The sequence below is a fragment of the Nothobranchius furzeri genome, chromosome 7 (genome assembly GCF_043380555.1).
Source record: "Nothobranchius furzeri strain GRZ-AD chromosome 7, NfurGRZ-RIMD1, whole genome shotgun sequence".
Taxonomy (NCBI): Eukaryota; Metazoa; Chordata; class Actinopteri; order Cyprinodontiformes; family Nothobranchiidae; genus Nothobranchius; species Nothobranchius furzeri.
In genome coordinates this window covers 73,710,336-73,734,435 of record NC_091747.1, presented here as the reverse complement: position 1 = coordinate 73,734,435, position 24,100 = coordinate 73,710,336, and the positions used below count along the sequence as shown (strand labels likewise).

The window sequence follows — 24,100 nt, the reverse complement described above, 5'->3', positions numbered from 1 at the left end:
ACCCAGAACTTTTACCAACTCTCATATATAAATATGAATTTTCTTCCTTCACAAAAGGTCCAGTGTGATCAAACAGCACCAAAAGCCCACTGAGAGCGGGGCGTCAGACTAACATCTGCTCATTATTGTGAGGGGGGGGGGGGGGGGGGGGCATGTCTACTCGGTCATATAAAAAACATCTGGAAAGAAATTTATAGTTTCTTTTATGTACACACAAACACACACACTCGCATTTGTATCCCTGTGTAAATTAAAAATAATTTAGCAATGTTAATTTAAGCTACTACTTAACAGTCATTTGTGGGAGCAAAGGTGACCAAAAATAAACTTCTACAGACACGACGACTCCCACACCGCAGACAGAGAAAAAACAAAAACCTCATAATTATATTCTGTTTTTCTTTTTTTCCTCTTATTGTCACTGAAAGAACGAGAGTCCTAGAACTCCACATAATCTTAAATACAAACGATATAAGGTAGCGTGCTACTGCTCTCGTGTGCCACCACCTCGCTCACACTCATTCCACAGTGATCCAGGTCAGTCGTATGTAAACATGTTGACAGAACAAAAGAAGCCGAACAAAAGGAAGTGTTCTCGTCATTCACTCGGTCTTGTTCTCATACCCGCTCCTTCAGAGGAAACACGGGTAAATTAATTCATTGCCACTTGAAGCGAGGAGGAACTCCTTTAGGTCCGTTTCGGGTCAGTCGGTGGATCCGCGTCCCCGCCAGCCAATCAGAGCCTTGATTGCTAATTGGTGATCTCATCCAGGAGGGTGTGATGTCACCTGACATCCCCTCCTGAGCTTTGATTGGTCAGTGGAATTTCCTCTTCATGTCTCCACTCTGGCTTTGGTTCGCATCTGAGAGGAGACGGGGAAAAATTCAGAAGCGGTTATCGCACACACACACAGCCTCGCGTATCTGCTGCTAACACCCCAGGAACCATCAGAACCGACCTCCTCGTGGACAGATGGGGACGTAAAGGAGCTTACCTGAAAAAGCAAGCTGCAAGTGAGGAGGTAGGGCAGCCTGCGACCCTGACTGGAGGCTCTTGTACAGATCTGAGGAGAGGGAGGGAGGAAACGGGCACCGCGATCAGGACGAGGGGACAAAGATGGACTCGTGTTAAAACCACCTCAGAGAGCTGAGCAGCTTCAAACGGTTGAGATGACAGATGGGTAAAACAGAGGGAGGGAGGAGGCAGGGTATCTGCAGGTAGCCAAATTTAAGACCTTTTTTAAGGCCACTTTGACCAAATTTAAGCTTGTTGTCGTCTTCCTCCGCTTATCCGGGTCCGGGTCACAGGGGCAGCATACCAACTAGGGAGCACCAGACCGTGCTCTCCCCAGCCACCTCCACCAGCTCCTCCGGCAGGACCCCAAGGCGTTCCCGGACCAGATTGGAGATGTAACCTCTCCAATGTGTCCTGGGTCGACCCGGGGGCCTCCTGCCGGCATAACATGCCCGAAACACCTCCCCGGGGAGGCGTCCAGGAGGCATCCTGACCAGATGCCCAAACCACCTCAACTGACTCCTTTTGATCCAGATCCAAATTTAAGCTATTTTTTTAAATTAATTTTAAGCTATAATTTCCAGCTATTGCCTGGAACCGGTGCTAACCACGTCGCAAACATGGGATTAGCCATCCAGTTACCATTAAACTTGCACTTCTCCATGGCGCAAGCTCCCACTAGCTTAACCAGCTAATGTGCTCATCTAAAAATAGTCCCCTTTCACAACCAACTGAATGTGTACGGTTCCGCTTACGCCAACATCGTACACAACAACGGCTGAAATTCATGAAAATGTCATAGAAATAAAATAATCCAGTTTATTGGGTCTTTGGTAATTTAAGACCTTTGGAAACTGTATTTAAGGATTATTTGTAATTTTTAAGGATTTTCAAGGCCTTAAATTTGGAAAAGTAAATTTAAGACTTTTTAAGGACCCGCAGATACCCTGAGGAGGAGTAAGATGTTCATTTAAATGTGAGGACTCACCCATTAGGTCGCTCTGTGCTAGCGAGTATCCTGAGTTGGAGCTGGGGGCCGAGCCCATCCCAGCAGCCCCTGGAGCGCTGAAATTCAGCAACGAGGGGAACCGAAAGGGCAGTGAGACGGGAACCAGACCGCCCAACATCCCAAAGCCCAGCGGCAGAGCCGAGTGGTTGCTCAGGAGGGGGGAGCCCGACGCCTGGGGGGGGTTGAGGGAAACCACAGCCATGTTTTATCAAACCAAACACACAAATGTGTCTTTTACTTCTAACCAACACTCACCTGGGACAGGTGCGATGTTGTGGCGGGTGCGGCCAGAGTACCTGAAGACCCCCAACCATTTCCCGCCTTTGAGCCCTGATTGGCCCCGCCCCTTTGCCTCTGACTGGCTGAGGCCAGCGCTGTAGAGGACGGGGGAGTTTTGTCGGGTGACACGACTCCCTTGTTGCTGGAATTAATGACGCTCTGAGGTTTCTGGACTCCAGCGAAGCTGCAGCTGCCCGCCGTCGGCTTCGCCTGCACGCTGCTCGAGCCGCTGAAGGGGGGTCGGAAGGGCTTGGTGGTTTTGGGAGCGTACTGGTGCTGCTGCTGTTGGTTGGAGATCATCTGATGGGGGAGCTGATGTGAGGGTGAGGACGATGGGGACGGGGTGGAAGAGGGAGGCGGCGTGGGCGCGGGAGGCCGAGGGGTGAGTTTGATGATGGGGGAGGAGTTGCTGCTGTGGGAGGATTTGGTGAGGGTGGCCTGCATGGGGGTGATGAAGTTTGACTGGTGGTGAAGGTGTGTGTGGGCTTTCCCTTGGGAGGAGTGTGAGGAGGCTCCAGGGGAGGGGGGACAGAAGGACTGCAGTTGGGAGGCAGAGTTGGGCCGGGTCTGTGATGAAGAGGAGGAGGAAGGTGCGACGCCGCTGTTGGCAGCACCGCCGTTGCTACTGGACTTGGTGCTGCTCTTGGACGGTCCTTGACTGGCTCCCAGAGTTCCCAGTAACCCTGCTGGGCTGGCAAAGCCTTTCTGGTGGGGGGGCAGCAGGGGGGATGCTGTGGGGGGAGGCCGCTGCTTTGTAGGAGACGGTGAGGGGTGAGGATGCACCTTACCCATTACGGAGGTAGGCCTGTGGCAGGGCGTCGTCATGGTTACATGTCTCTGAGACTGGACCATGGTGCCCTTCATCTGGCTGTAGTGACCCTCTGCCGTCCTGGAGGTCAGCGGCAGGCCCGACGGGGCCACACGGGCCGTGGAGGAGACGGCGGGAGAGGAGGAGGAGGAGGTAGAGGAGAGGGAGGCGAGTGTCATCACAGGCAAGCTCCCAGCTGACACAGCAGCTGGAGAAGAGGTCGCAACCTTAGACAGGGAATGTTGCTGCGCCGCGGACACAGTCGGGGCAGACACCTGAGAGATGGAGGGGTAGTGAGGGGCGACGGGGGGAGGGGAGGAGGTGGGCATCTGAAGAGGTGGGGGTGACAGAGGGCTGTCCGCTGGGCCCAGGCCCTTGGACACGTTACTGAGGAGAGCCAGAGCATGAGAGATGGAGTCCAGAGAGGGAGCGGTCAAATCCTCATCCAGAGAGTCCGACAGACAGATGGGCTCCGGGGGCGAGGAGGAGGAGGGGGGCAGGCGGCTGCAGGTCAGGGCAGGTGTGGAGGTCATGGTCAGAGGAGGTTTGTTGATCCAAAGACCCTCCTGAGGACAGAAGATGGATTTTTAGTCAGCTAACCAGTCAATGATCAGGATGTCAAGCTTCAAGTCATAATAATTTGTTATTTTCTGGTTTCCAGAAACCAGCGGAGGCATCACTCACCTTGGCTTTGGCCTTGGGTCCAGGCAGGATCCTCCTCTTTACTCTGAACGGAACAAACGCAAAAACAAAGTTAAACAACCGTTTCCGTTTAGAGACACCTGAGAGAAGCTGCCGACACTTACAGATTTCCAGTAAGATGGCCGTGAACAGCAAAACTCTCCTTGAGCAGAATCCTGAGCAACCCAAAGGAACATTCTCAGGATTAACCAGGAAGTACAAAAAAAAAAAACAGCAACAGGGAATCGTGTAGAATGTACGGCGAACGCACACGAGAGCCCTGCTCCACTAAAATGGAAGAACTGGAAGAAAGAGCCTCACTTGGACCGATGCAAAAGAACACTTTCCCGACAAAAACACGAGAGCCGGAGGAGCGGGGTCCGCTTACGAGCGCATCTCCGCATTTTCTACTCTGCTGCTTCACTGGGCAACAGCTACAGGACTGTAGGTGGACTCATGCGCCGCAAACTAACATCTCTCCATCCTCCAGCACGCCTGGCTGCCGTCTGCTAAGTAGGTGTTTGGTGTTTTCTTAACAGGCTGTAATCCTGGAACCCACCAGTAGCTCCACATAAGTCTGACAATCTGCTCCCACCAGCTGCTCGAGCTTCTACGGTTCAACGTGGTTTGAAAATAAATAATAAATCACAGATTTAAACGGTAGAAACAAACAGTAGATGTGGTGGACATGGAATAAACGCTCCGATTTTATTATTAGCATGAAGAAAATGAGCTTTCCTGAAGTTTCTAGAGGAGCATCACGACATTGTTGAAGACATCAAGGTTGACTTCACAACAGAAGCAAATACACAAAGATGAGGACACACAGACCTGGTCTGCATCCAGCCTTTGGGCCACAGTGGTTTGACCTCGTTCTCCAAGAAGGCCTTGAGGTAGTCCTCCACAGACAGAGAGCACTGCTTCTCCATCTCATAGCAGCTCAGCTTCACTCTCACCAGGTTACACAGCAGGTTCCTGCACAAACACACAGGTCCCGTTCAACTCAGATCATCTGGTTTCCGCTGAGCTAGGCTGCATGTGGGAAACACGAGACACCGCGGGTCAAGTCGTCTGAGGTGGATGAGACGGATCCATACAAGTCTAAAGATCGAGGTCGACCATTTCATCAAAACGTCTGCAGAGGTCTCGAGTATAAATGTGAGGGTTGGATCTCTGTTGGAAAAAAAGTTCTGGCGCTCCTGTTTCAGGAAGTTAGCCGGGAGAGAGGGGAGCAGAACATGGTAGGACTTGGGAGTCTTATTTCCTGATATTTGGACATGTCTCCTCTGATTGGCTAACAGGCCCAATCCCAATACTCGCACTTGCACCCTTCATTTGCGCGTTCCTGGCCAGGGGAGGCGAGTGCCGTAGGGCGTCCCGATTCTCAAGTGCGGAAGTTGACCACGCCCCCATTGCACCCTGCACTTCACCCAAGTCGGCAGCGATGCGGACCTCGGGCAAGGGTATTACCCACAAGTCATTACTGCAGGAGAAAAGGCTCAAGTTCCTGTATTTTCTAATGAAATTGGTTGATTTTAGGACGATTATTTGATGCTCTGAATGTTTTCGACAAAGCAGCAATGAAGTCAAATTTATTTGCTGTTTGTTTGAAAGGTGTTAATAAAGGTTTTTGAAAAGACGTTTCACAGCGACCAGCATCATGATCGATGACACAATGCTCCCGGTCTCGTACTACGCACTCGAACCCTACTGCACACTTTCCCCGAGTGCACTTTGCTGAGGACGGCAGGGCGCAGTGATTGAGATTGAGCCTGATTCTATTTGCTCTGCAATGCTGATGTTTAATCACCACAAGCCTGAAGGAGTTCTGCTGTGTGGTGGAGTTGCTAATGCTAGCTTTTTACCAAGTCATAGCATCATTGCTTCATGACAAATACTCCAATTTTCAGCCAAAGTACTCTTTGGCTGAAAATACATTTCCCTGCCTCTATTTGCTCCATGTAGAGACAGGAGAAAGTATCCCATCAGGCATTTCACCCCCTACTGAAGCTGGTCTGGTCTTGGGTCTGAAACCGGGATATTCTGTGTATGCTCAGACAAATTACTGCTGCGTTGGGGACAAAACACAGCCATGGAAACACGCATCCTGACTACAAAGGTGCACATAATGGCCAGCACAGGTTAAGCTATTGACTTGGTAGCCTAGTGGTTAAGAGTGGAGCCGGTTGAACTACCGTCACAACTAGGGACGTCCCGATCCGATCACATGATCGGAAATCAGACCCGATCACTTGGTTTCAGACTCGATCGGGACTCGGGCTTTACTTCCCGATCCAAGCCCCGATCCGGACTCGGATACTGGGTTCAAATTACAGGTTAAAGGTTGCCAGGCTCCCCTGATGCCCTTAACTTACACACCCAGAAGGAGCCCAAAAGAGATCCAGTTTCTACCTTTATTATATTATTTACATGGACTCGGCATAGCGGGGACTCTTTTGAGCAGATATGCAGAGAGCGGCAGGCAGACTGCTGATCATTCATGAACTTCAGCTGCGTTCTGCACACGACCACAGTAACATTTTCTAAGTTTCTAAGTGGCGACACCAAAAAATATATAATTAACACACAGTCGTTTGTGTCCGTTCATTTTCTCTCTGGTAAGTTCTGTCTGTATTTGAGCATAACGTGTGGACGCGCTCGTGCCGCAGCGCTCGTCACTGGCTCAGCCGGGCAGGGCGGCGCACACTCCGCCTTTTTTTTGCGGTCAATAGATCAATTTGATCTGCTAGCTAAAAAGTGACTTGTGAGGTGAAAAAGAAGGAAGCAGGCAGGAGTTTTTCTGGAGGACTGGGAGATGCAGGAAGATCAGAGACAGACAGGACAGGAAGACAGGAAAATAAAAACCAAGAAAACAAAACAAAGTTCTTTAAAAAATAAAATGTAGGTAGACTGATCCCACTACACGTTTGTACCTGTATAAAGCAATGTAGTATTTATATAGTTGATACAACTCAGATCATCTTCAAAACTCCGTCCCATGCCCAGGGGCGTATCTAAGCATTTTGGGGACCGAGGCTAAATTGACCCCTGCCAGGTATTTTAAGTTGAAGTGATATCTGTTTTTATATTAGACTTTTTATATTTGCAGTAAAGTCCAAAAGTGCTAGAATTTATGTTATTTATTACTTGATTGTTCACGCTACCTCACAGAAGCGATCTGTTGTTAAAAATTAAAATAAAAAAGGTAATTAAATAAAAAAATAAGGAATGTTCTGTAACAGTTTCTTCCTTTATTTATTTATTTTTTTAAATGTATCGAAAGTATCTGATCGGGACTCGGTATCGGCAGATTCTCAAAAATCAAATGACTCGGGACTAGGACTCGAGGGCAAAAAAACCTGATCGGGACATCCCTAGTCACAACCGTAACGTTTTTCTTCTTTTATAGCTAAACTTGCCAGTATGATGTTTTCAACCCTTTATTAATAAACAGTTTCAAATAGAAGAACTAATCTGTCTGTTTTTTTTTTACTTCCTTTGCTTATTTAGCCAGTGCGAGTCCATGTGAGGTGAGCAGAGTAAATCAGCTAAAATGCTGCTTGGAGATGACCAAATTCTAAGATCTTTAGAGACATTAAATACTTTGTAGAAATAAATAAAAAAATACTTACATATAAATAAATGAAATCTGCTTCTGCTGGCTAAATTAATTACTGCCGAGATCACCGGGAGTCGAACCCGCGACAGCTCATGGCAAAACAAGACAAAAGCCAGGTGCTTAAATACCAATACAACAGCAGGCTTGTCTAAGACGCTGATGTAGGTGTTTTGTGACACCCTGCTGAGACTAACCGTTTTATTTCTGGGTATAAATTCAGGCTGAAACGATATAAACGATAAAAGATAATCTCATTAGTGCCAACGGTAATATTTTATAGTTCACTGTGCCTACCTTTGCTCTCAAAGGTTTAAAATAGCATGATCTGGAACCTTTAAAGGTTTTAGTCATCTATGAATCTTCTTCTTCTTGGAATCAAGAAGTGTTTGTTTGTTTTGTGCAAAAAAAATAAAATAAAGCTAATTTGATTGAAATTGTGTTGATCAAACACAAATTTCTCTGAAGGTGTAGGATGACGACGGATGAAGGAAGTGAAACGGAACCACTGAAGTGCTCAGATGGCGTTGTGGAGCAGCGTGGGACCACTACCTGAGCTTGTCGTCCCAGACAAACTTCTTCCGAGGGCCCATCACCCTCTTCCCTGGTTTCTCCTCATCCTCCTCCTCTGAGCCGTTCTTATCGCCCTCTTCTGACTGCTGCCTGGAAAGCAGACAAAAGGACCCACTGCAGCAATTCTCAGCAAAAACGGTTATAAACAAAATTCAATATACAGGTGATCCCTCGTTTATCGCGGTAGATGCGTTCCAGACCTGGCCGTGACAGGTAAAAATCCGCAAAGTAGGGACACCATATTTACAGTACAGTACTATATTGATCACATTCTCTTTTTGTGGGTAAAACTCAAGAAAAAAAAAAAAACAAAATTTTACTTGTTTTTTTTTATAGTTTTATTACAAAGGGTGCATTTTATGATGAAAAAAAACCCCCAGGAATTTCTTGATATTTCGCATAGAAAAATACCGCGAATCGGTGAAAAATACAGCGAATCGGTGAAAAATACCGCAAATCGGTGAATTTCCCTTGAATAAGGCTCCAAAGAAAAAATCCGCGAAGTCGTGAATCCGCGATAAACGAACCGCGAAGTAGCGAGGGATCACTGTAGACAATCCAATAAAGCTAATGTTGGACATTTTACATAAATATACCCTGTTTATAATATTTAATGTTGAAGAAGCAACATCAAACCCTAAAATGACCTCATATTTATCTAAAATATAGCTTAAATCTGCCTAAAACAAGAACGACAGCCCTGATCTATTCTATAGAAGCCTGCAGTGTAAACTCACAATTATCTACAGTGTAGCATCATTCATATAAATCGCTGCGGTCTTATTAGTTTAAAACTATTTTTTAAACAAGGCTAATCTAAGACATTCAGAGGGAAGGGGGTCGGCTCACTTTGCAGCCTTGGCCATGCAGTCCATGCTGTATCTGTTTATCTGCTCCGGCATCACGCTGCACACCGCCAACTTCAGCTTCAACAGAGGCGCCCGCAGCCGGTCATCCTGAAACAGCAAAACAAAACAAAACAGCGCAAAGCGGGACAAGAGAAAAGAAATCATGAGTAAAGGAGGAGGATGAAGATTTCCGTGTAATGCTTACGTTGATGTAACCACGCCTGTACATCTAAATGCTCCTGCAGGAGCTACAGTGACAGGCTGCAGCATGAAATCTTGGTTTCTAATCATCTTCAGGATCTGTTAATGTCAGGGGATTTACCACTCCCACCACAGGGAAGCTGTGCTCACCTGGATGTTGAGGCTAAGCTTTTTGAGGCGCTTGAGGAGGGCCTCTTTGTTGCATGGCACAAACGCTTCCATGTGGGAATAGATGCCTGCACGCACCTCAGGAGGCTGCTCCTGGACCTGCAGCTCAATACTGACAAAGAGTCGAGGCGGTTAGAAAAAAAAAGACGAGAAGGAGCGGAAGAAAAGATGGAGATGTGAGGTTTGAAGAGGCGGATGGAGGGAGGAGAGCGGGGTGGGTGTCATTAACAGAGACAACAAAACACTTTAAGATGGGGGGGGGAAGGGGTGCGCAGTTTGCCTAACAGTGATTTAAAGCTGTCCAACTCACTCCAGGAGGATGTTATTCATGTCCAGGGTGAAAAACTTCTTCCTGCCCTCCTGATCAAACTGCCGTGAGGCCTGGGGAGAGAAGGTTGAGTTAGCACTGCCGTGGCACGCGTGTGAGGAAGATCTGACCCGTTTTAATCACAAGCTAACAAGCGCTAAGGATTAAATGATGCTTTCACACAGAATCTGTTTAAATTTTCACTGTTCCAGGTTGAAAACTGTCAAACATAACTCAGAAAGGACGAGTCATGGTAACAAGTCCCTGTGTCAGTGGAAAAAAAGGGTCCTCATGACTTCCAAAGACACGTTTGACTGACTTAGGTTCAAAAGCTGCTCTCCTGCAGTACATCGCTACTGCGCCACCTTCTGAATCCGTATTTCACCTCCTCCCCCTGTCCCTCTCCTACAGGTCCGGGGGAGGGAGGGAGAGAATGTGTGTGTGTGTGTGTGTGACCTTTAGCTCTGCTCTAATGTTTCTACTTTGTAGTTAAAAACGGTAACATCAATGTTTTACTTAAAGACCAAGTCCACCTGTTTTTCCAACACATCTGCAGTGGTCTCAAGTATAAACGAACACCTTGTGAATCTATCTCAGCGGGAAAAAGCTTTGGTGCTCCTGTTTCAGGGACTAGATGTCAGCCAGAGGAGATCTGGAGTCTCGTTTCATGACATTTGGACACCTCTCCTCTGATTATAGCAACGCGATTCTGCTACTGACTCTGCTTTGCAATGTTAAATGTTTCATCTCCACAAATAACACAAGCCTGGAGGAGTTCCGCTGCGTGGTGGACTTGCTAATGCCAGTAGCTTCTACTAGCCGGGACGAGCTCGGATGTTTCCTTGACGCAAAACCAACAGCCTTCCCCATCGTGAGCCAAGATGTGAATGTTAATTTTCAACGTGACATAGATCTGACTGGCTTTTCTAATCCGAGTTTCCCCGTCTATTGTCCATGAGCGGCTCACGCAGGAGACAGTTGTACAACACCACGTTCACCTCTAGCCCGTCGTATTTAATTCTTGTTATTTAAAAATAACAAGTAAAAACTGATTCTCTGTGAACTTGGCCTATAAGTGTCTTTGCATTTCAATTACAATCACTTTTTATTAATCTTGTTAGTTGTCCGCTTGTCTCAGCTCACACCAACTTTTGGCCAGTTGCGTTACTTTATCTCCAGTAACACCCATTTGTTAGCCTGGCAAGCCAGACTAAATAAATGTATTATTTAGTCTGGCCACGCTCCATTGACGGCTCTCGGTTGTGGGGCGGGTTCTACCGTTGTCTTTCAAATGATCTCCGCATTCCACTGGACAATGAATCAGTGTATTTACATGCAGCCAGTAACCCTTTTAAAACCCGAATAATCACAATAACCCGGTTCCGCAGGTCCGTGTAAACACCGCCAGAAACCCGGATATGCTCATAACCGGGTTTTTAAAAACCCGGTTACTACACCTGGGGTAACCCTTTTCTAACCCGAATGTTTGGTCGTGTAAACGCATATCGGGATGTCCCCATCAAAGCGTGTGTTCTGCGCATGCTCTGTTCGCAAGGAATCTTGGTCTTTAGAGTAGCGAGACGTCTTGTATGCGCCAGAACACCGGAAGTAAACAACAAGGTGGGAGCAACATGGCGAGTCGCGGCACAGCACCACACTTTTGGAGTGACGAGGAAACTAAAGCGCAAACAAATGCGGTCGCTATCTCTTCCGAACTGGGAAACGTTGTTGTTTTCACGGATACCGGAACAAGAAGAACCGGAAATGACGCATATTGCGTCTGGACGTAGTCCATACGTCCTGACGCTACCCCAACGTCCACAGTTAAATCGGGTTATGCAAGTTAGGGGTAACTCTTTCTGTTTATGCTTGTAAACGGGTTATTCTGATCAACTCAGAAACCCGAATACCGACCTTAACCCGATCATAACCCGGATATTGGCTGCATGTAAACGTACTCAATGTGACATACTCTTGTTTCACTCTGTTGCATCATCCCACCCACCAGGCATATAGAGTGCCCTGATTGGCCCACAAAGCGGATAAAGCTCTGTGATTTGTTCACTAAGCAGATAGAGCACTATGATTGGCCCACCATTATGGACCAATCACAGCTCTTTATGTGTTTGAAACCCCTCTAGAGAGCTGTGATTGGCTAGCCAGAGTCCTGGTAGGAGCAGCGGAGGTTCTAATGGAGCGTGCCTAGACCAAACTTTGCAAAGCAAGAATTTGGTCTGGTTCACTAGGCTACCCATTTGTTAGATTTTTGGTGGTTTGGTGTACACCCTCAAGCCTTCACTCTGCAGAAAGGAAAGTCTGATTCTGTCGTCTAAACACATCTAAAACCAGCATCACGTGACTCGAACACACAAAGGGAATCAATGTCAAGATTCTCTATTTTGTCACCAACTAGTCGCAGCTTAGTTTTATTGGTCACCAGTAGGGCTGGGCTATAAATCGAAAATGCATTGTTATCAAAATGTCTGACTCTTATCGAGATCGTTTTTCCCATGACAATAAATGTGATAATTAAAAAAATATGAAAAACTGTGTAGATTGGCAACATTCATGTCCTTCTAACTCATTAACTGCCATTGACAACTTTAGTCGTCATTTGTGTTTTTTTTTACGGTGTGGGCGTCGGAACGAGTCTCCGCACCGTGAGAACAAACATCCCAGCTCTAAAGCTGATCTTCGTCTGCGTACGTCACATGATCAGGAAGCAGAAAATCCATGTGTTAGGAGATCGTTTTGGGCCACTGCTGTAAAAAAAGGTGAGACACAAACCAGAAAAGCTTCTGCCAGTCACAATTCGACAACGAATTATAAAAGAACGGATAACGCTTAAAACGCACAGATTCTTCCTGATGTAAGAGGTGAGTCTACTCTTTGTTTTAGTAGTTTTGGCGTCGACATCACAACATGCCCTATAGGTTATAAAATTGTAAGTCGCTTTGGATAAAAAGCGTCTGCTAAGCGAATAAACACACGAATAAACACATCATCCTAGCGCGCAACGTTCTGTGACTCTTAAAAAAACAGTGAAAACGCTGGCAGCGAATGAGTTAAGAAGCTGTACGTACTTGAGTCAATGTAATACATGTGTGACAGCCCCACAGTGGACAACTTATGTTTCTGTGCATACCTGTAGTTATCGTCCATTTATCGTTATCAAGGTGAAACCCTCAATATATCGTGATATTGATTCCAGGCCATATCGCCCAGCCCTAGCCACCAGTAAGACGTCTCACTTCTCTTGCAGTTTCTGACTAACTGAGATTAAAACAAGAAGGTTTCCAAATTACGACACCGAGAGAAAATTTGTAGTGCAGTAATAAATATCCTATAATCAGACATTTACCCCTGGGTGGTGGCTTCAATGGGGCAAACCACTGGTTCCTCCGACCTCCACCACAATGCAAAGCCAGGTGAAGGGTCTGCCCATGGACACAAATGCCTGGATTTGAACCATCAACCCACTGATTACTGGGGGAACTCCTAACCTCTTAACTACCGTCGCTTGCGTAAACTCTGTGAGACAGTTAAAATTTCAGCAGCACGAGAACGAGGCCCTGTGGCTCACACAGGGAAACAGCGAAGCCATGAAAACATTCCAAGATGGTTTGGAAACTGCCTCAGATTATTAAAAATCTGCTGCCAAGAGATCGAACCCAGCGAGACGATCGCGTCTTCATAACCCAGCATAGCTCCAGCTAGGGAATAGAGCCTAAAATCAATATAGAGTTCACCTCAATAACAACAAATGGACGATAACTACATATATACGCTAAAACTATAGTTGCCCACTAGATGGGGCTGTCAGGTGTGTTAGGATGAGTCACACTGTCATGTGACTCTAGGTGGTACAGCTTTTTAAAGAGACATGAACTTTTTAAAGAGACATGAACGTTTTAAAGAGACATGAACTTTTTAAAGAGACATGAACGTTTTAAAGAGACATGAACGTTTTAAAGAGACATGAACGTTTTAAAGAGACATGAACTTTTTAAAGAGACATGAACTTTTTAAAGAGACATGAACGTTTTAAAGAGACATGAACGTTTTAAAGAGACATGAACGTTTTAAAGAGACATGAACGTTTTAAAGAGACATGAACTTTTTTAAAGAGACATGAACTTTTTAAAGAGACATGAACTTTTTAAAGAGACATGAACATTTTTAAAGAGACATGAACTTTTTAAAGAGACATGAATGTTTTTAAAGAGACATGAACGTTTTTAAAGAGACATGAACGTTTTAAAGAGACATGAACGTTTTAAAGAGACATTAACGTTTTAAAGAGACATGAACTTTTTAAAGAGACATGAACGTTTTAAAGAGACATGAACGTTTTAAAGAGACATGAACGTTTTAAAGAGACATGAACGTTTTAAAGAGACATGAACTTTTTAAAGAGACATGAACTTTTTAAAGAGACATGAACTTTTTAAAGAGACATGAACTTTTTTAAAGAGACATGAACTTTTTAAAGAGACATGAATGTTTTTAAAGAGACATGAATGTTTTTAAAGAGACATGGACGTTTTAAAGAGACATGAACGTTTTTAAAGAGACATGAACGTTTTAAAGAGACATGAACGTTTTAAAGAGACATGAACTTTTTAAAGAGACATGAACGTTTTAAAGAGACATGAACGTTTTAAAGAGACATGAACTTTTTAAAGAGACATGAACGTTTTAAAGAGACATGAACGTTTTAAAGAGACATGAACTTTTTAAAGAGACATGAACTTTTTAAAGAGACATGAACGTTTTAAAGAGACATGAACGTTTTAAAGAGACATGAACGTTTTAAAGAGACATGAACTTTTTAAAGAGACATGAACTTTTTAAAGAGACATGAACTTTTTAAAGAGACATGAACGTTTTAAAGAGACATGAACGTTTTAAAGAGACATGAACGTTTTAAAGAGACATGAACGTTTTAAAGAGACATGAACTTTTTTAAAGAGACATGAACTTTTTAAAGAGACATGAACTTTTTAAAGAGACATGAACATTTTTAAAGAGACATGAATGTTTTTAAAGAGACATGAATGTTTTTAAAGAGACATGAATGTTTTAAAGAGACATGAACGTTTTAAAGAGACATGAACGTTTTAAAGAGACATGAACTTTTTAAAGAGACATGAACGTTTTAAAGAGACATGAACGTTTTAAAGAGACATGAACGTTTTAAAGAGACATGAACGTTTTAAAGAGACATGAACTTTTTAAAGAGACATGAACTTTTTAAAGAGACATGAACTTTTTAAAGAGACATGAACTTTTTTAAAGAGACATGAACTTTTTAAAGAGACATGAATGTTTTTAAAGAGACATGAATGTTTTTAAAGAGACATGAACGTTTTAAAGAGACATGAACGTTTTTAAAGAGACATGAACGTTTTAAAGAGACATGAACGTTTTAAAGAGACATGAACTTTTTAAAGAGACATGAACGTTTTAAAGAGACATGAACGTTTTAAAGAGACATGAACTTTTTAAAGAGACATGAACGTTTTAAAGAGACATGAACTTTTTAAAGAGATATGAACTTTTTAAAGAGACATGGACTTTTTAAAGAGACATGAATGTTACATTACCAAATTTATTTACATGGGACAAATGGCATCGGTTAGAGTCAGAAATTTTGATAGCGATGTATTTTCTATTCATCTTCCAGCCCTAGCTCCAGCCAACAGGACCCTCTGCAGGTGGAGGTGGTCAGAACACGAGGGTTAAACGGACTCTACGATACAAAAACGTGGGCCACTATCGATCTCCGATATTATTACTGCTGTTAAGGGACGTAAATTCAATATAAAATCTAGACACTGCCTTTAAATATTGATTTAGTATCATACCATGAAATATCAACATACCCACATATATTTGGGTGTACTGATATTTCCGTACATCTCTAGTCTACATGCACCAGAGGCCATGCGGTAGGAAAAAGGACAGTTAATTCATTTTTGAAAAAACCCAAATGAACCAGTAAAAACACCAGTTTGAAAGTTTCAGCATTTTAAAGTCAAGTAGCTTTTAAACAAACGCACCAGAAACAACCTGTGAAGAATCCCCAGGCCTGCATCTATTCTGCACACCATTTACAGAAAACTAAAACGATCGTCTAGAAACGGTCTAATCGATTTTGCACCGACATCTGAAACGATTTGAGGCTCTGAATTCAAACCGCTGTGAGAGAAAGTAAATGTTGGTGACTGAGAGGAGAGCTCTTCCTGGTTTAGTTACATAAAACCCTTGTTGTCCAACACTTCACATGAGATTCCTCTCACCGGGACAAACGGGAACGCTAAACATGCCGAGCCATTTAAGAGGCTGGATGACTGGTGTTTAACTTCAGTGGAGAAGCTTCATGGGTAATTGCAGCCACCCACTAAAAGACCACAGCTGACTCACCGCCCGCAGGTCCTCGATGCGTTTCATAAGAGGAGCAGGAAGTCCATCGGGGAGCGGTGGTGGAGAGAACAGTCCACTGGAAGACCCCAGACCTCGCCCTTGGCCCCCAACTCCACCTGCTTTATGAGATGGACCACCGATACCCAGAATGCCGTTCTCCCTGGCTGTCACCACAGCGTTCTGCTGGTCGCTGTCCAACAAGCTGAAGTCCAGGTCACCCAGGAGGTCCTGCAGCTCCTTCTCAGATGCCGAGCTCAGCAGTGACATCACGGCGGGGTCGGAGGTGAGCTCTGCCGTGGAGAGATCGCCGACAGCTGCGCGGGCCTGCGGTTGGTTGGAGTTAGACACTGGGAGGTTTGTGGAGCTGCCGGAGTGGGGCTTGCTGGCTGAACCTCCAGACGCAGCGAGCTGATTTACGTTTGGGTTTCTTTTCCTCATCTCCTCTTTCTCCCGGCTGAAGCGACGAAGCATCGCTGCCAGGTACAGCGAGTCCTTCATCAGTTTCTTTCTCTTCTTCTTCTCTGGCCGATGAAGGTTGAGAGCCGTCACTCTGTCGGAGCACAACAACAACTTGTAACTCAGGAGTTTTCCTTTATTCCGTCTAACCCTGACTAGGTCTTTTTGGTGTTATTTGCTTGTTTTTCAGGACTTGTAGTCAGCAACCATTGCTTTCTATTAATTAGGAAAGGAACATGAACGAATAAAAAAGTAAAAACCCTTTGAGTAGTGTAAAATATGTAGGAGGTCGTAATAATAATGACACAAAAACTCAGCTGAAGGTGGTTCAGCGACTCCTTTATCCCTCCTTTAGGTTTGATAAACAACAAAAGGTCGGTGTTATGTTTGGTTGCGTTATCTCGCCGTAAACCTGTGAAGACCACATAACTATATAGTGTTGTTACAACTATATAGTGTTGTTACAAAGATGACACGCAGCTTCTTAATCTTGCTCCATCCTAAGTTTGAATCTGTCGAACGGCTGCTAACCACCAGAAACGAGCTCCGCTAAAGCCACTCCAATCCTTCAGCGTGGGCGGTTATCGTGAGGTCTAACTCCAGGCCCGCTGCACGCCCTTTATGGAAGACGTTGTGATAAAAGCAGCTCAGAAACACGAGGGCTGTACGGAACTGCTGTGGATTAACCAGCTGCTGCCTTCAAACATCCGTCCCACTCCTCCACGTTACATAATATCAGCGGTCTCATAACGGCAGATTCACAATAGCCTCGGCTATTTATAGAAGTTGTTTTCAGAGTGCCGGTGTCTTGGAGGACTCAGCATATTTGAACGTGTATAATGGAGCTTTCTCTAGAAGGTGGCTGGCTTGTCACAGCAGCTGAGTGAAAGTCTCGATCGACATCCCGGCACGGTGACAGACCAGCGAGAGGCTCGCGACCAACCTTCAGAGAGATGGATGGATTAGGATCCGACTAACGTCTGGACAAAGAACTAGTCCCCTTTTGTGGTCCCATAAAGACGCTGGTGTGTGTGTGTGTGTGTGTGTGTGTGTGTGTGTGGGGGGGGGGGGGGGGGGGCAGCAGCAACAGCAGGTCTGGATGTGTGAACACTCTTACCCTTGTTTAGACACTCTGCTTTTCTTCTGACTCTTTTCTTCAAGATTGTTCATCTCCTTTTTTCTCTTCGTTATCGCCTGCTCCTTATCATTGTTCAGCTTCTAAAACAAAAGAAAATTACATTAAAGACCGAGTTTATTCATGTTTCTAAACACATCTGCAACGGCCTCTAGTATAAATGAATGCTATGCGAGTTGAAAACAGCTCGGGTGCTGCTCTTTCAGGAACTAGAAGTGAGGCAGAAGAGATCTAATGCTAACGGTTAGCTTCTACTAGCAGAGATGTGCTCTGTTCTCTCCTGAACGCCCCGTCAAGAGCCAAGATGGGCAAGTCCACGAATGCTGATTATCAGTGTGACGTAGATCTGAGCGTCGGTGGCTAATGCAGGAAATAGGGGCTATTTTCACCTTCAGCCTGCGTGTGAAACTCAGAGTGACTGATCATATTTCAAAAAGAACAAGTAAACATACCGCGGATACAAGCGGCCGAAATGAGTTTCCTCCGTAGGGAGGCCAGGCTCAGCCTTAGAGATAGGGTGAGGAGCTCGGACATTCGGGAGGGACTCGGAGTAGAACCGCTGCTCCTCCGGATCGAAAGGAGTCAGTTGAGGTGGTTTGGGCATCTGGTCAGGATGCCTCCTGGACGCCTCCCTGGGGAGGTGTTTCGGGCATGTCCTGCCGGCAGGAGGCCCCCGGGTCGACCCAGGACACGTTGGAGAGGTTACATCTCCAATCTGGTCCGGGAACGCCTTGGGGTCCTGCCGGAGGAGCTGGTGGAGGTGGCCGGGGAGAGGACGGTCTGGAGCTCCCTAGTTGGGATGCTGCCCCCGCGACCCAGACCCGGATAAGCGGAGGAAGACGACGACGACGACGACGACAAGTAAACAACTATTTCTCAGTGATCTTGGCCTTTAAAATGCTTCTGCTACATCTGAGGGACATAATAGAGACTTAGTGAACATGAGATGGATGTAGAGCTTTATCAGAACAAAGAAAATAACTCATCTCTGGACTTTAGTCCAATTTCCTGAGTATAATGAAAGGTTGGTGACTGGTTGCTCAACAATAAATGGGAAAAGTCTGATTTTATTTAGACTTTTACACTTTTGTTAGAGCAGATATGCATCTGTATCCTATCAGGATTGTTCACATTCTCCATGCTTGGTCAACATGTGTATTCACATTTAACATGCAATTCATTATGTTCATGACTAAAGACAATTTAGTTAAGAATCACTTCAACTCTGATGTCTGAGTTGTTTTGAATCACGTAACCTTTGCTCCTTAGGGGGACATTAAACCCAGCGGGTCATTTTTAAAAAGGCAGCAGAAAAAGTGGGCGTTAGGCTCCTGTTGGTTGGTCAATTCAAATTAAAAAATACTTTATTAATCCCAGAGGGAAATTGATTGCTGTGGTAGCTCAGAATAATAATAATAAGTCATCAAAGAGTTGTTGTATATTACAATGGCTGTTGGCAGGAAGGATCTCCAGTAGCGGTCAGTGGTGCAGTGAAACTGAAGAAGCCTCTGACTGAAGACACTCTTCCGTTGTCGGACAGTCTTGTGAAAAGAACGCTCAGGGTTGTTCATCATTTTCTTGATTCTCTGGAGAATCCTTCTTTGCATTATCTCCTCCAGCGGTTCCGAAACTGCCGAAACTCTGGCTGAGTCCTTGAAAGGGCTTGGAGTTCCTCCATCTTGTTGGCCAGTGATCTCACATTCCCCATTATGATCGATGGAAGAGATGGTTTGAATTTCCTCTTTCTCTGTCTCCGTTTTGCTCCCGCTCTGCATCCATGCTTCTTGCGTTTTAGCTCGTTTGGGATTTGTGGCTTCAGATGAGGTATTATTTCAGCTTTTACAATGTTAATTAGCTGCTCCCGATTGTAAACCAGCTTGTTGCCGTGGTTACGCATCATAACAAATGCTCAAAAAGTGAGAAAAGCTAAAAAAATAGCAGTAAAAACCCTCCAAGCTTCACAGCACCAGAAACAGAAAAGTAAAATGTCCAAAAAAATACAGTTTTTCTCGAGAAACTAGAAGAAAAAATGCCCAAGAAAAGGCTAAACTTACATATAGTCAACAAAGCTACTCCAACACGCAGCCACCCAGAGCAGCGCAGCTCCGGAAAAAAAGGTTGTCTCATGGATGGAGAATGTTTATTTAGCCTCAGCCTCATATCAACAGGTATGAAGGTGAAATTAGAGTAATTTCCCATAATTTTAAATAAAGTTTATATTTAAAATGAAAATAAAAAACAATGAAATGTTTCTGAAGGGCAGTTTTGAAACTGTGAGCACGGGTCGGTCCGTCTCACCTTGTCGTCTTCTCCCTCGGAGTCAGAGGCTGCTCTGAACTGCAGCGTGCCCGTGTTGATGTAAAACCCCCCGAGCTTTGTGGTCAGAGATGCAGGCACCAGCTCATCATACTGGGAGGAACAACAATGGAGGTCAGTTAGTGTTGTTAGGAAACAATAACGCCACTCACACAACAGAACGGGAATGCTGCTCACGGATTTCAAACATTTCAGGCACTCATAACGTGTTTTTGTGGAACGTTTCACAAAAGCCCGTCTCTGTTGGTCAGCAGAGAGAAATGACTTGTTGTGCACCACCATCAATAAATCACCACAAATATATAAAAGCACGACCTCTTTAAAGGGTACAGACGAAACCATTGCTCTACCAGGAGAAACCATCAAACAGGTGCTGCTAGTTTCACAAAGGACTGCTGTCCAAACCAAACTAACCTTATTTAAAGGCAGAGATTCGATAAAAGAGAATCATTTCAGCTATTACTGTCAGACACTGACTGATATCATCCCAACACTGAGCTACAAACACGATCAGAAGAAAAAACTGCAGCATATATATATATATATATATATATATATATATATATATATATATATATACATCCACATGAGTCATGAGGATGGATTTAGTCTGTAGTCTCCAGTTGGCTGTAATAAGGAACGTCAGCCTATCTTTAGAAGTGCCACTGAACGCAGCGTTTTATAACATCAAGATAGCAAATACATATTTAATGACAGATAGGATGAAGATGAAAACGCCAGCGTCAGACACCGGGACTAAATAAAACAAATAAGAGAACTACTGTTCTGAAAAGCTGGCCCTATTGAAAGTAAACCTGCTTATTAATAATAAAGTGAAAAGTACTCACAGCTTCTGAGTTGTCTATAAACGGGTCTGTCTCATCATAACCAAAGCCAATATCAACCAGATCCTGCATTCTGTCCTTCTTCTTCTTCCCTGTGCTACCCTAAAAACGTAAAAACAGTCAGACTTGTTATTGATTTCAATAATAATATCGCCCATTTTCTGCAAAGTCAGCACAAAAACTAACCCTTAAAATCTGTCGATCTGTAAAAATAACCTCAGTTCAGCAAAGTCAGAACAGCTTCATAAGTAACTGACGTTTAATCAAAGTGTTGAACACAAAAATAAAACACAGAGCCGTCAACAAAATTAACAAAGTAAAAGCAGAAAAAATGTTTTGTTTTAATTCTGGAAATAATGGGATGTGAACACACTCAAGGGCGTAATTTATTTATATTTTTATTATCAAGGTTGATATGAATTCAGACGGGACGACCGGCCCAAGATGCAAATAGAGAAGATAAAATCTGAAACACTAGCAACTGTTAAACCTACAAACTTCTCAGCTAGTAAAGCTACTATCCGCCCCCCTGTATCTGTTGCTAAGCAACAACTGAAGGAAAATAAAAACACTGGATATAATTTAGACGTACACAAAAAGAAAAACTTTACTTCTGAATTTCACAAAGTCTACCTTGAGCTGTTTTCATTAGTCTGATGGTTTTAAGAGTTCAGTTGTGGTTACTCACATATTTGTTTTCAAACTTTTTAGCCAGAGCTTCGACCTGGAGCCGCTCACGCGCCTCATCGTTGAAGGGGTCACTGGGATTCTGGGCTCGAGTCGCATTTGGAAGGTTTTTCTTAGCCTGAAACAAAAAAAATACAATGTTAACATAAGAAAAACTTTAATGATCACATATTAAAATCGACAGTTAAACGTGCAACATCCAGGGGCGTGTCCAGGGAGTGGCCTGGGGTAGCACATGCCACCCTTGGAATCTAATTGGCCACCCCAGGTGCCACCACACTAATTTACCTTTAAACAGGCATTTCATTGTTCACAAAAGGCTTGGGGGTAAAACAAAAAAAAGCATAACCATTGGTGCCACCCATGCACAAAGTTGTGCCTCACCTGGGCTGGGCCACCCCATTTTAAAAGATCTGGACACACCACTGGCAACATCTGCTCCTGAACCACTTCCAGCCATCTGATAACGGCGTTGGCCACTTATGATTGTTTTTATTTGTTTTGGAACAATTTTAGTCAACAATCTAAGATTTTTTTAGGAGATCTTATCAAGATCCCAACCTGCGACCCACCATGGTGGACCTGAACCTGACTCTGGAAACCCTCGACGTCCTTTTTACAACACTGTCGTATAACCTAAACTATGTTAGCAGCAAGTGAGTGATGTAATGAAGTCATCGGCGTTGAGCGACCACCCATGTAAGAGAAGTTAAATCAACCATCATAAACAATGTAAAAGTCCCCAACTTCCAGATGTGCACATGTTGCACACATTAAAGGAGGGGGACCCTGACATTCAGCCCCCACTGCACCATCCTAGCCCCTCCATCCATCACCCGCTGCCACGGGGCCAAACTGCATGTGGCATTTCCAGCTGCTGTAATGGCTGGTCTGTTGCTGGGCAAGGACACAGGTAGCAGCACCAAACTAGCGATCTGTGCAACAGCAGTGAAGGAGCCTCGCAAATGAACATCAGAATGTGTTGGAGCGCTGCTGAAGTTAGACAGGCTGGTCGAGTGTCCACAGCTGCTGCTGTCTTTTGTGTGGAGTCGCACTAATGGTCAGACTCGCTGTTCCGCGGAAGGACAAGGTGCACTTCCCCCCTTCACTTATGACACGTCCGTATAAACACTTCCAGAGCTCCGCGTTAACTCCTGTAATAGTTTCCCACAGGTTTTCTAATGTTACAGAAAGCGAGTTCCCACCTGGAGGTTCTGGATGAGTTCGCCATAATTAAACTCAGCGGAGGAGCGATCGTCGGGCTCACACAGGGACAGGTTCAGCCGAACAGTCGCCCTCCTCTCGGCAGCAGCCTTGTCCCTGTCGCCGGTTTTGCCGAGTCGACCGTCGCTGGCAGTGCCTCCTACCCCCCTGGTTGCCTCGACTTCCCCGGCTCCATCGAAGTTGAAGTCGGCCTCCTCTTCCAGCCTGCGTTTCCTAGACTCCGCGGCAGCCCCAGCTGCGAAGGCCGACAGGGTGACAAACTGCACTTTTCTCGGTTCGGCCATTAGGATGAGCTACTGTCTGCCTGAACCTCGCTCCGGACAGACAGTGACACCGAGAAGAGCTACTTCGCGAAACTACTCCAAATTGGTGGACTGAAGAAGGTTCCGCGAAGCTCCGATGGCTGCTCGGGGCCTAGGCGGATGCTAGAGCCTCCTCCACAACATACGGATTGAACTCCAGGGGATGCGACGGTCAGGGGAAAGTAGTTTTTTCAGCAGCTACTCTCATCCTCGCTTTGCTTTGGGGCTGAGACATTCACAGAAGCCATCTTGGATTTCGGGAGTAAATAAAATATCAGAAGAGAGGGCGCGATGCGCATGCGCATACTCACCAAACGGAAGCATGTGCCACAGGGGAGGGCATCACGTCCAATCAGCGCGTGGTCGGATCCTAGCCCCGCCCCGATCACAACAGGCAGTAATAACAAGAGTATGACGACTAATTTGACCTTTATAAAGTGTTTGTGTGAAGGACGAGCAGCGGGATACTCTGCCTACCTGCCGAGTGTGTTCAGAACACTGAGCTACAGTTTTGGGTTATTGTTTGAATCTTTTTAATTGATGCTTTTCAATCTAACAAAGAAAATGTTGATAAAGCAAGTCTTCCCCAAATCAACCTTTTTTTGGCTGATAAACTATATAAATGAGTGTCTAATCGTGCTGCAGACACGTGTAGACAATGATTTTGCACTTAAGAGCATTTTAGTTCAAATTAAAAATTTCTGCCTAAAACTGTCGTCAGGTAAAAACTCTGAACTGCATTTGAATTTAAATCTGCCATCACTATTGACGTTAGCTGGTACATTATGATGTCACAATGTTGTGAGCCTGTGTGTGTGTGTGTGTGTTGCATTTTTCAAAGTGGAGTAAGACTCTAGTAGGGGGTGACTAGCTCATTTTTGTATCACATCAGACTGAAAAAGTACACTCTTAATAGAAAAAGGTAATCAAGTAGATATCTGCCTCAGTTATCCATCACTATGCCAGCTGTTTGTGATAATGCTCACCTGTTGATGCAGCTAACATTACAGTGATACTAGAAACTCTGATTAGGTTCACTTGAATAAAACTACATATTTAAATGTTACAAAGAACAAGTCTGACTAAAAAGTTCTGATATGCACCCATTTAAATTCCCTTTTATTTGTGCGACAAATTATCAGGCTCTTCTGGAAAACTTGCAATTGAGATGTTTATTTGCAGATCTTCCTCAATCAGCTTAATG

General features: G+C 44.8%; 1 protein-coding gene across 2 annotated transcripts; it reads right to left on the bottom strand.

The window, feature by feature from the left end:
- Positions 1 to 590: 590 nt before the first annotated feature.
- ubn2a (ubinuclein 2a) lies at positions 591 to 23,111 on the bottom strand. 2 transcript variants are annotated; one of them, XM_054751713.2, is made up of 17 exons: positions 22,576 to 23,111; positions 21,372 to 21,488; positions 20,687 to 20,785; positions 19,821 to 19,931; positions 17,505 to 17,605; positions 15,932 to 16,481; positions 9,509 to 9,579; positions 9,181 to 9,310; positions 8,831 to 8,937; positions 7,961 to 8,071; positions 4,624 to 4,767; positions 3,918 to 3,968; positions 3,796 to 3,838; positions 2,280 to 3,677; positions 2,004 to 2,196; positions 996 to 1,064; positions 591 to 863 (listed from the first exon to the last, which is right to left on the bottom strand). In XM_054751713.2, the coding sequence occupies exons 1-17, from the start codon at positions 22,876 to 22,878 to the stop codon at positions 817 to 819; spliced, it is 3,645 nt and encodes a 1,214-aa protein (XP_054607688.2). In that variant the 5' UTR covers positions 22,879 to 23,111; the 3' UTR covers positions 591 to 816. The 2 variants fall into 2 exon arrangements, with proteins under 2 accessions (XP_054607688.2, XP_054607689.2); XM_054751714.2 differs by lacking the exon at positions 20,687 to 20,785.
- Positions 23,112 to 24,100: the final 989 nt, after the last annotated feature.

Bases quoted from the DNA above. Each gene is read 5' to 3' on its own strand.
- ubn2a (XM_054751713.2), bottom strand. From the start codon at position 22,878: ATGGCCGAACCGAGAAAAGTGCAGTTTGTCACCCTGTCGGCCTTCGCA. The intron at 20,786-21,371 runs GTGAGTAACCAC...TTACGTTTTTAG, and splicing joins AAAAGTTTGAAAACAAATAT to GGTAGCACAGGGAAGAAGAA. The intron at 3,839-3,917 runs GTAAGTGTCGGC...TGTTCCGTTCAG, and splicing joins GGCCATCTTACTGGAAATCT to AGTAAAGAGGAGGATCCTGC.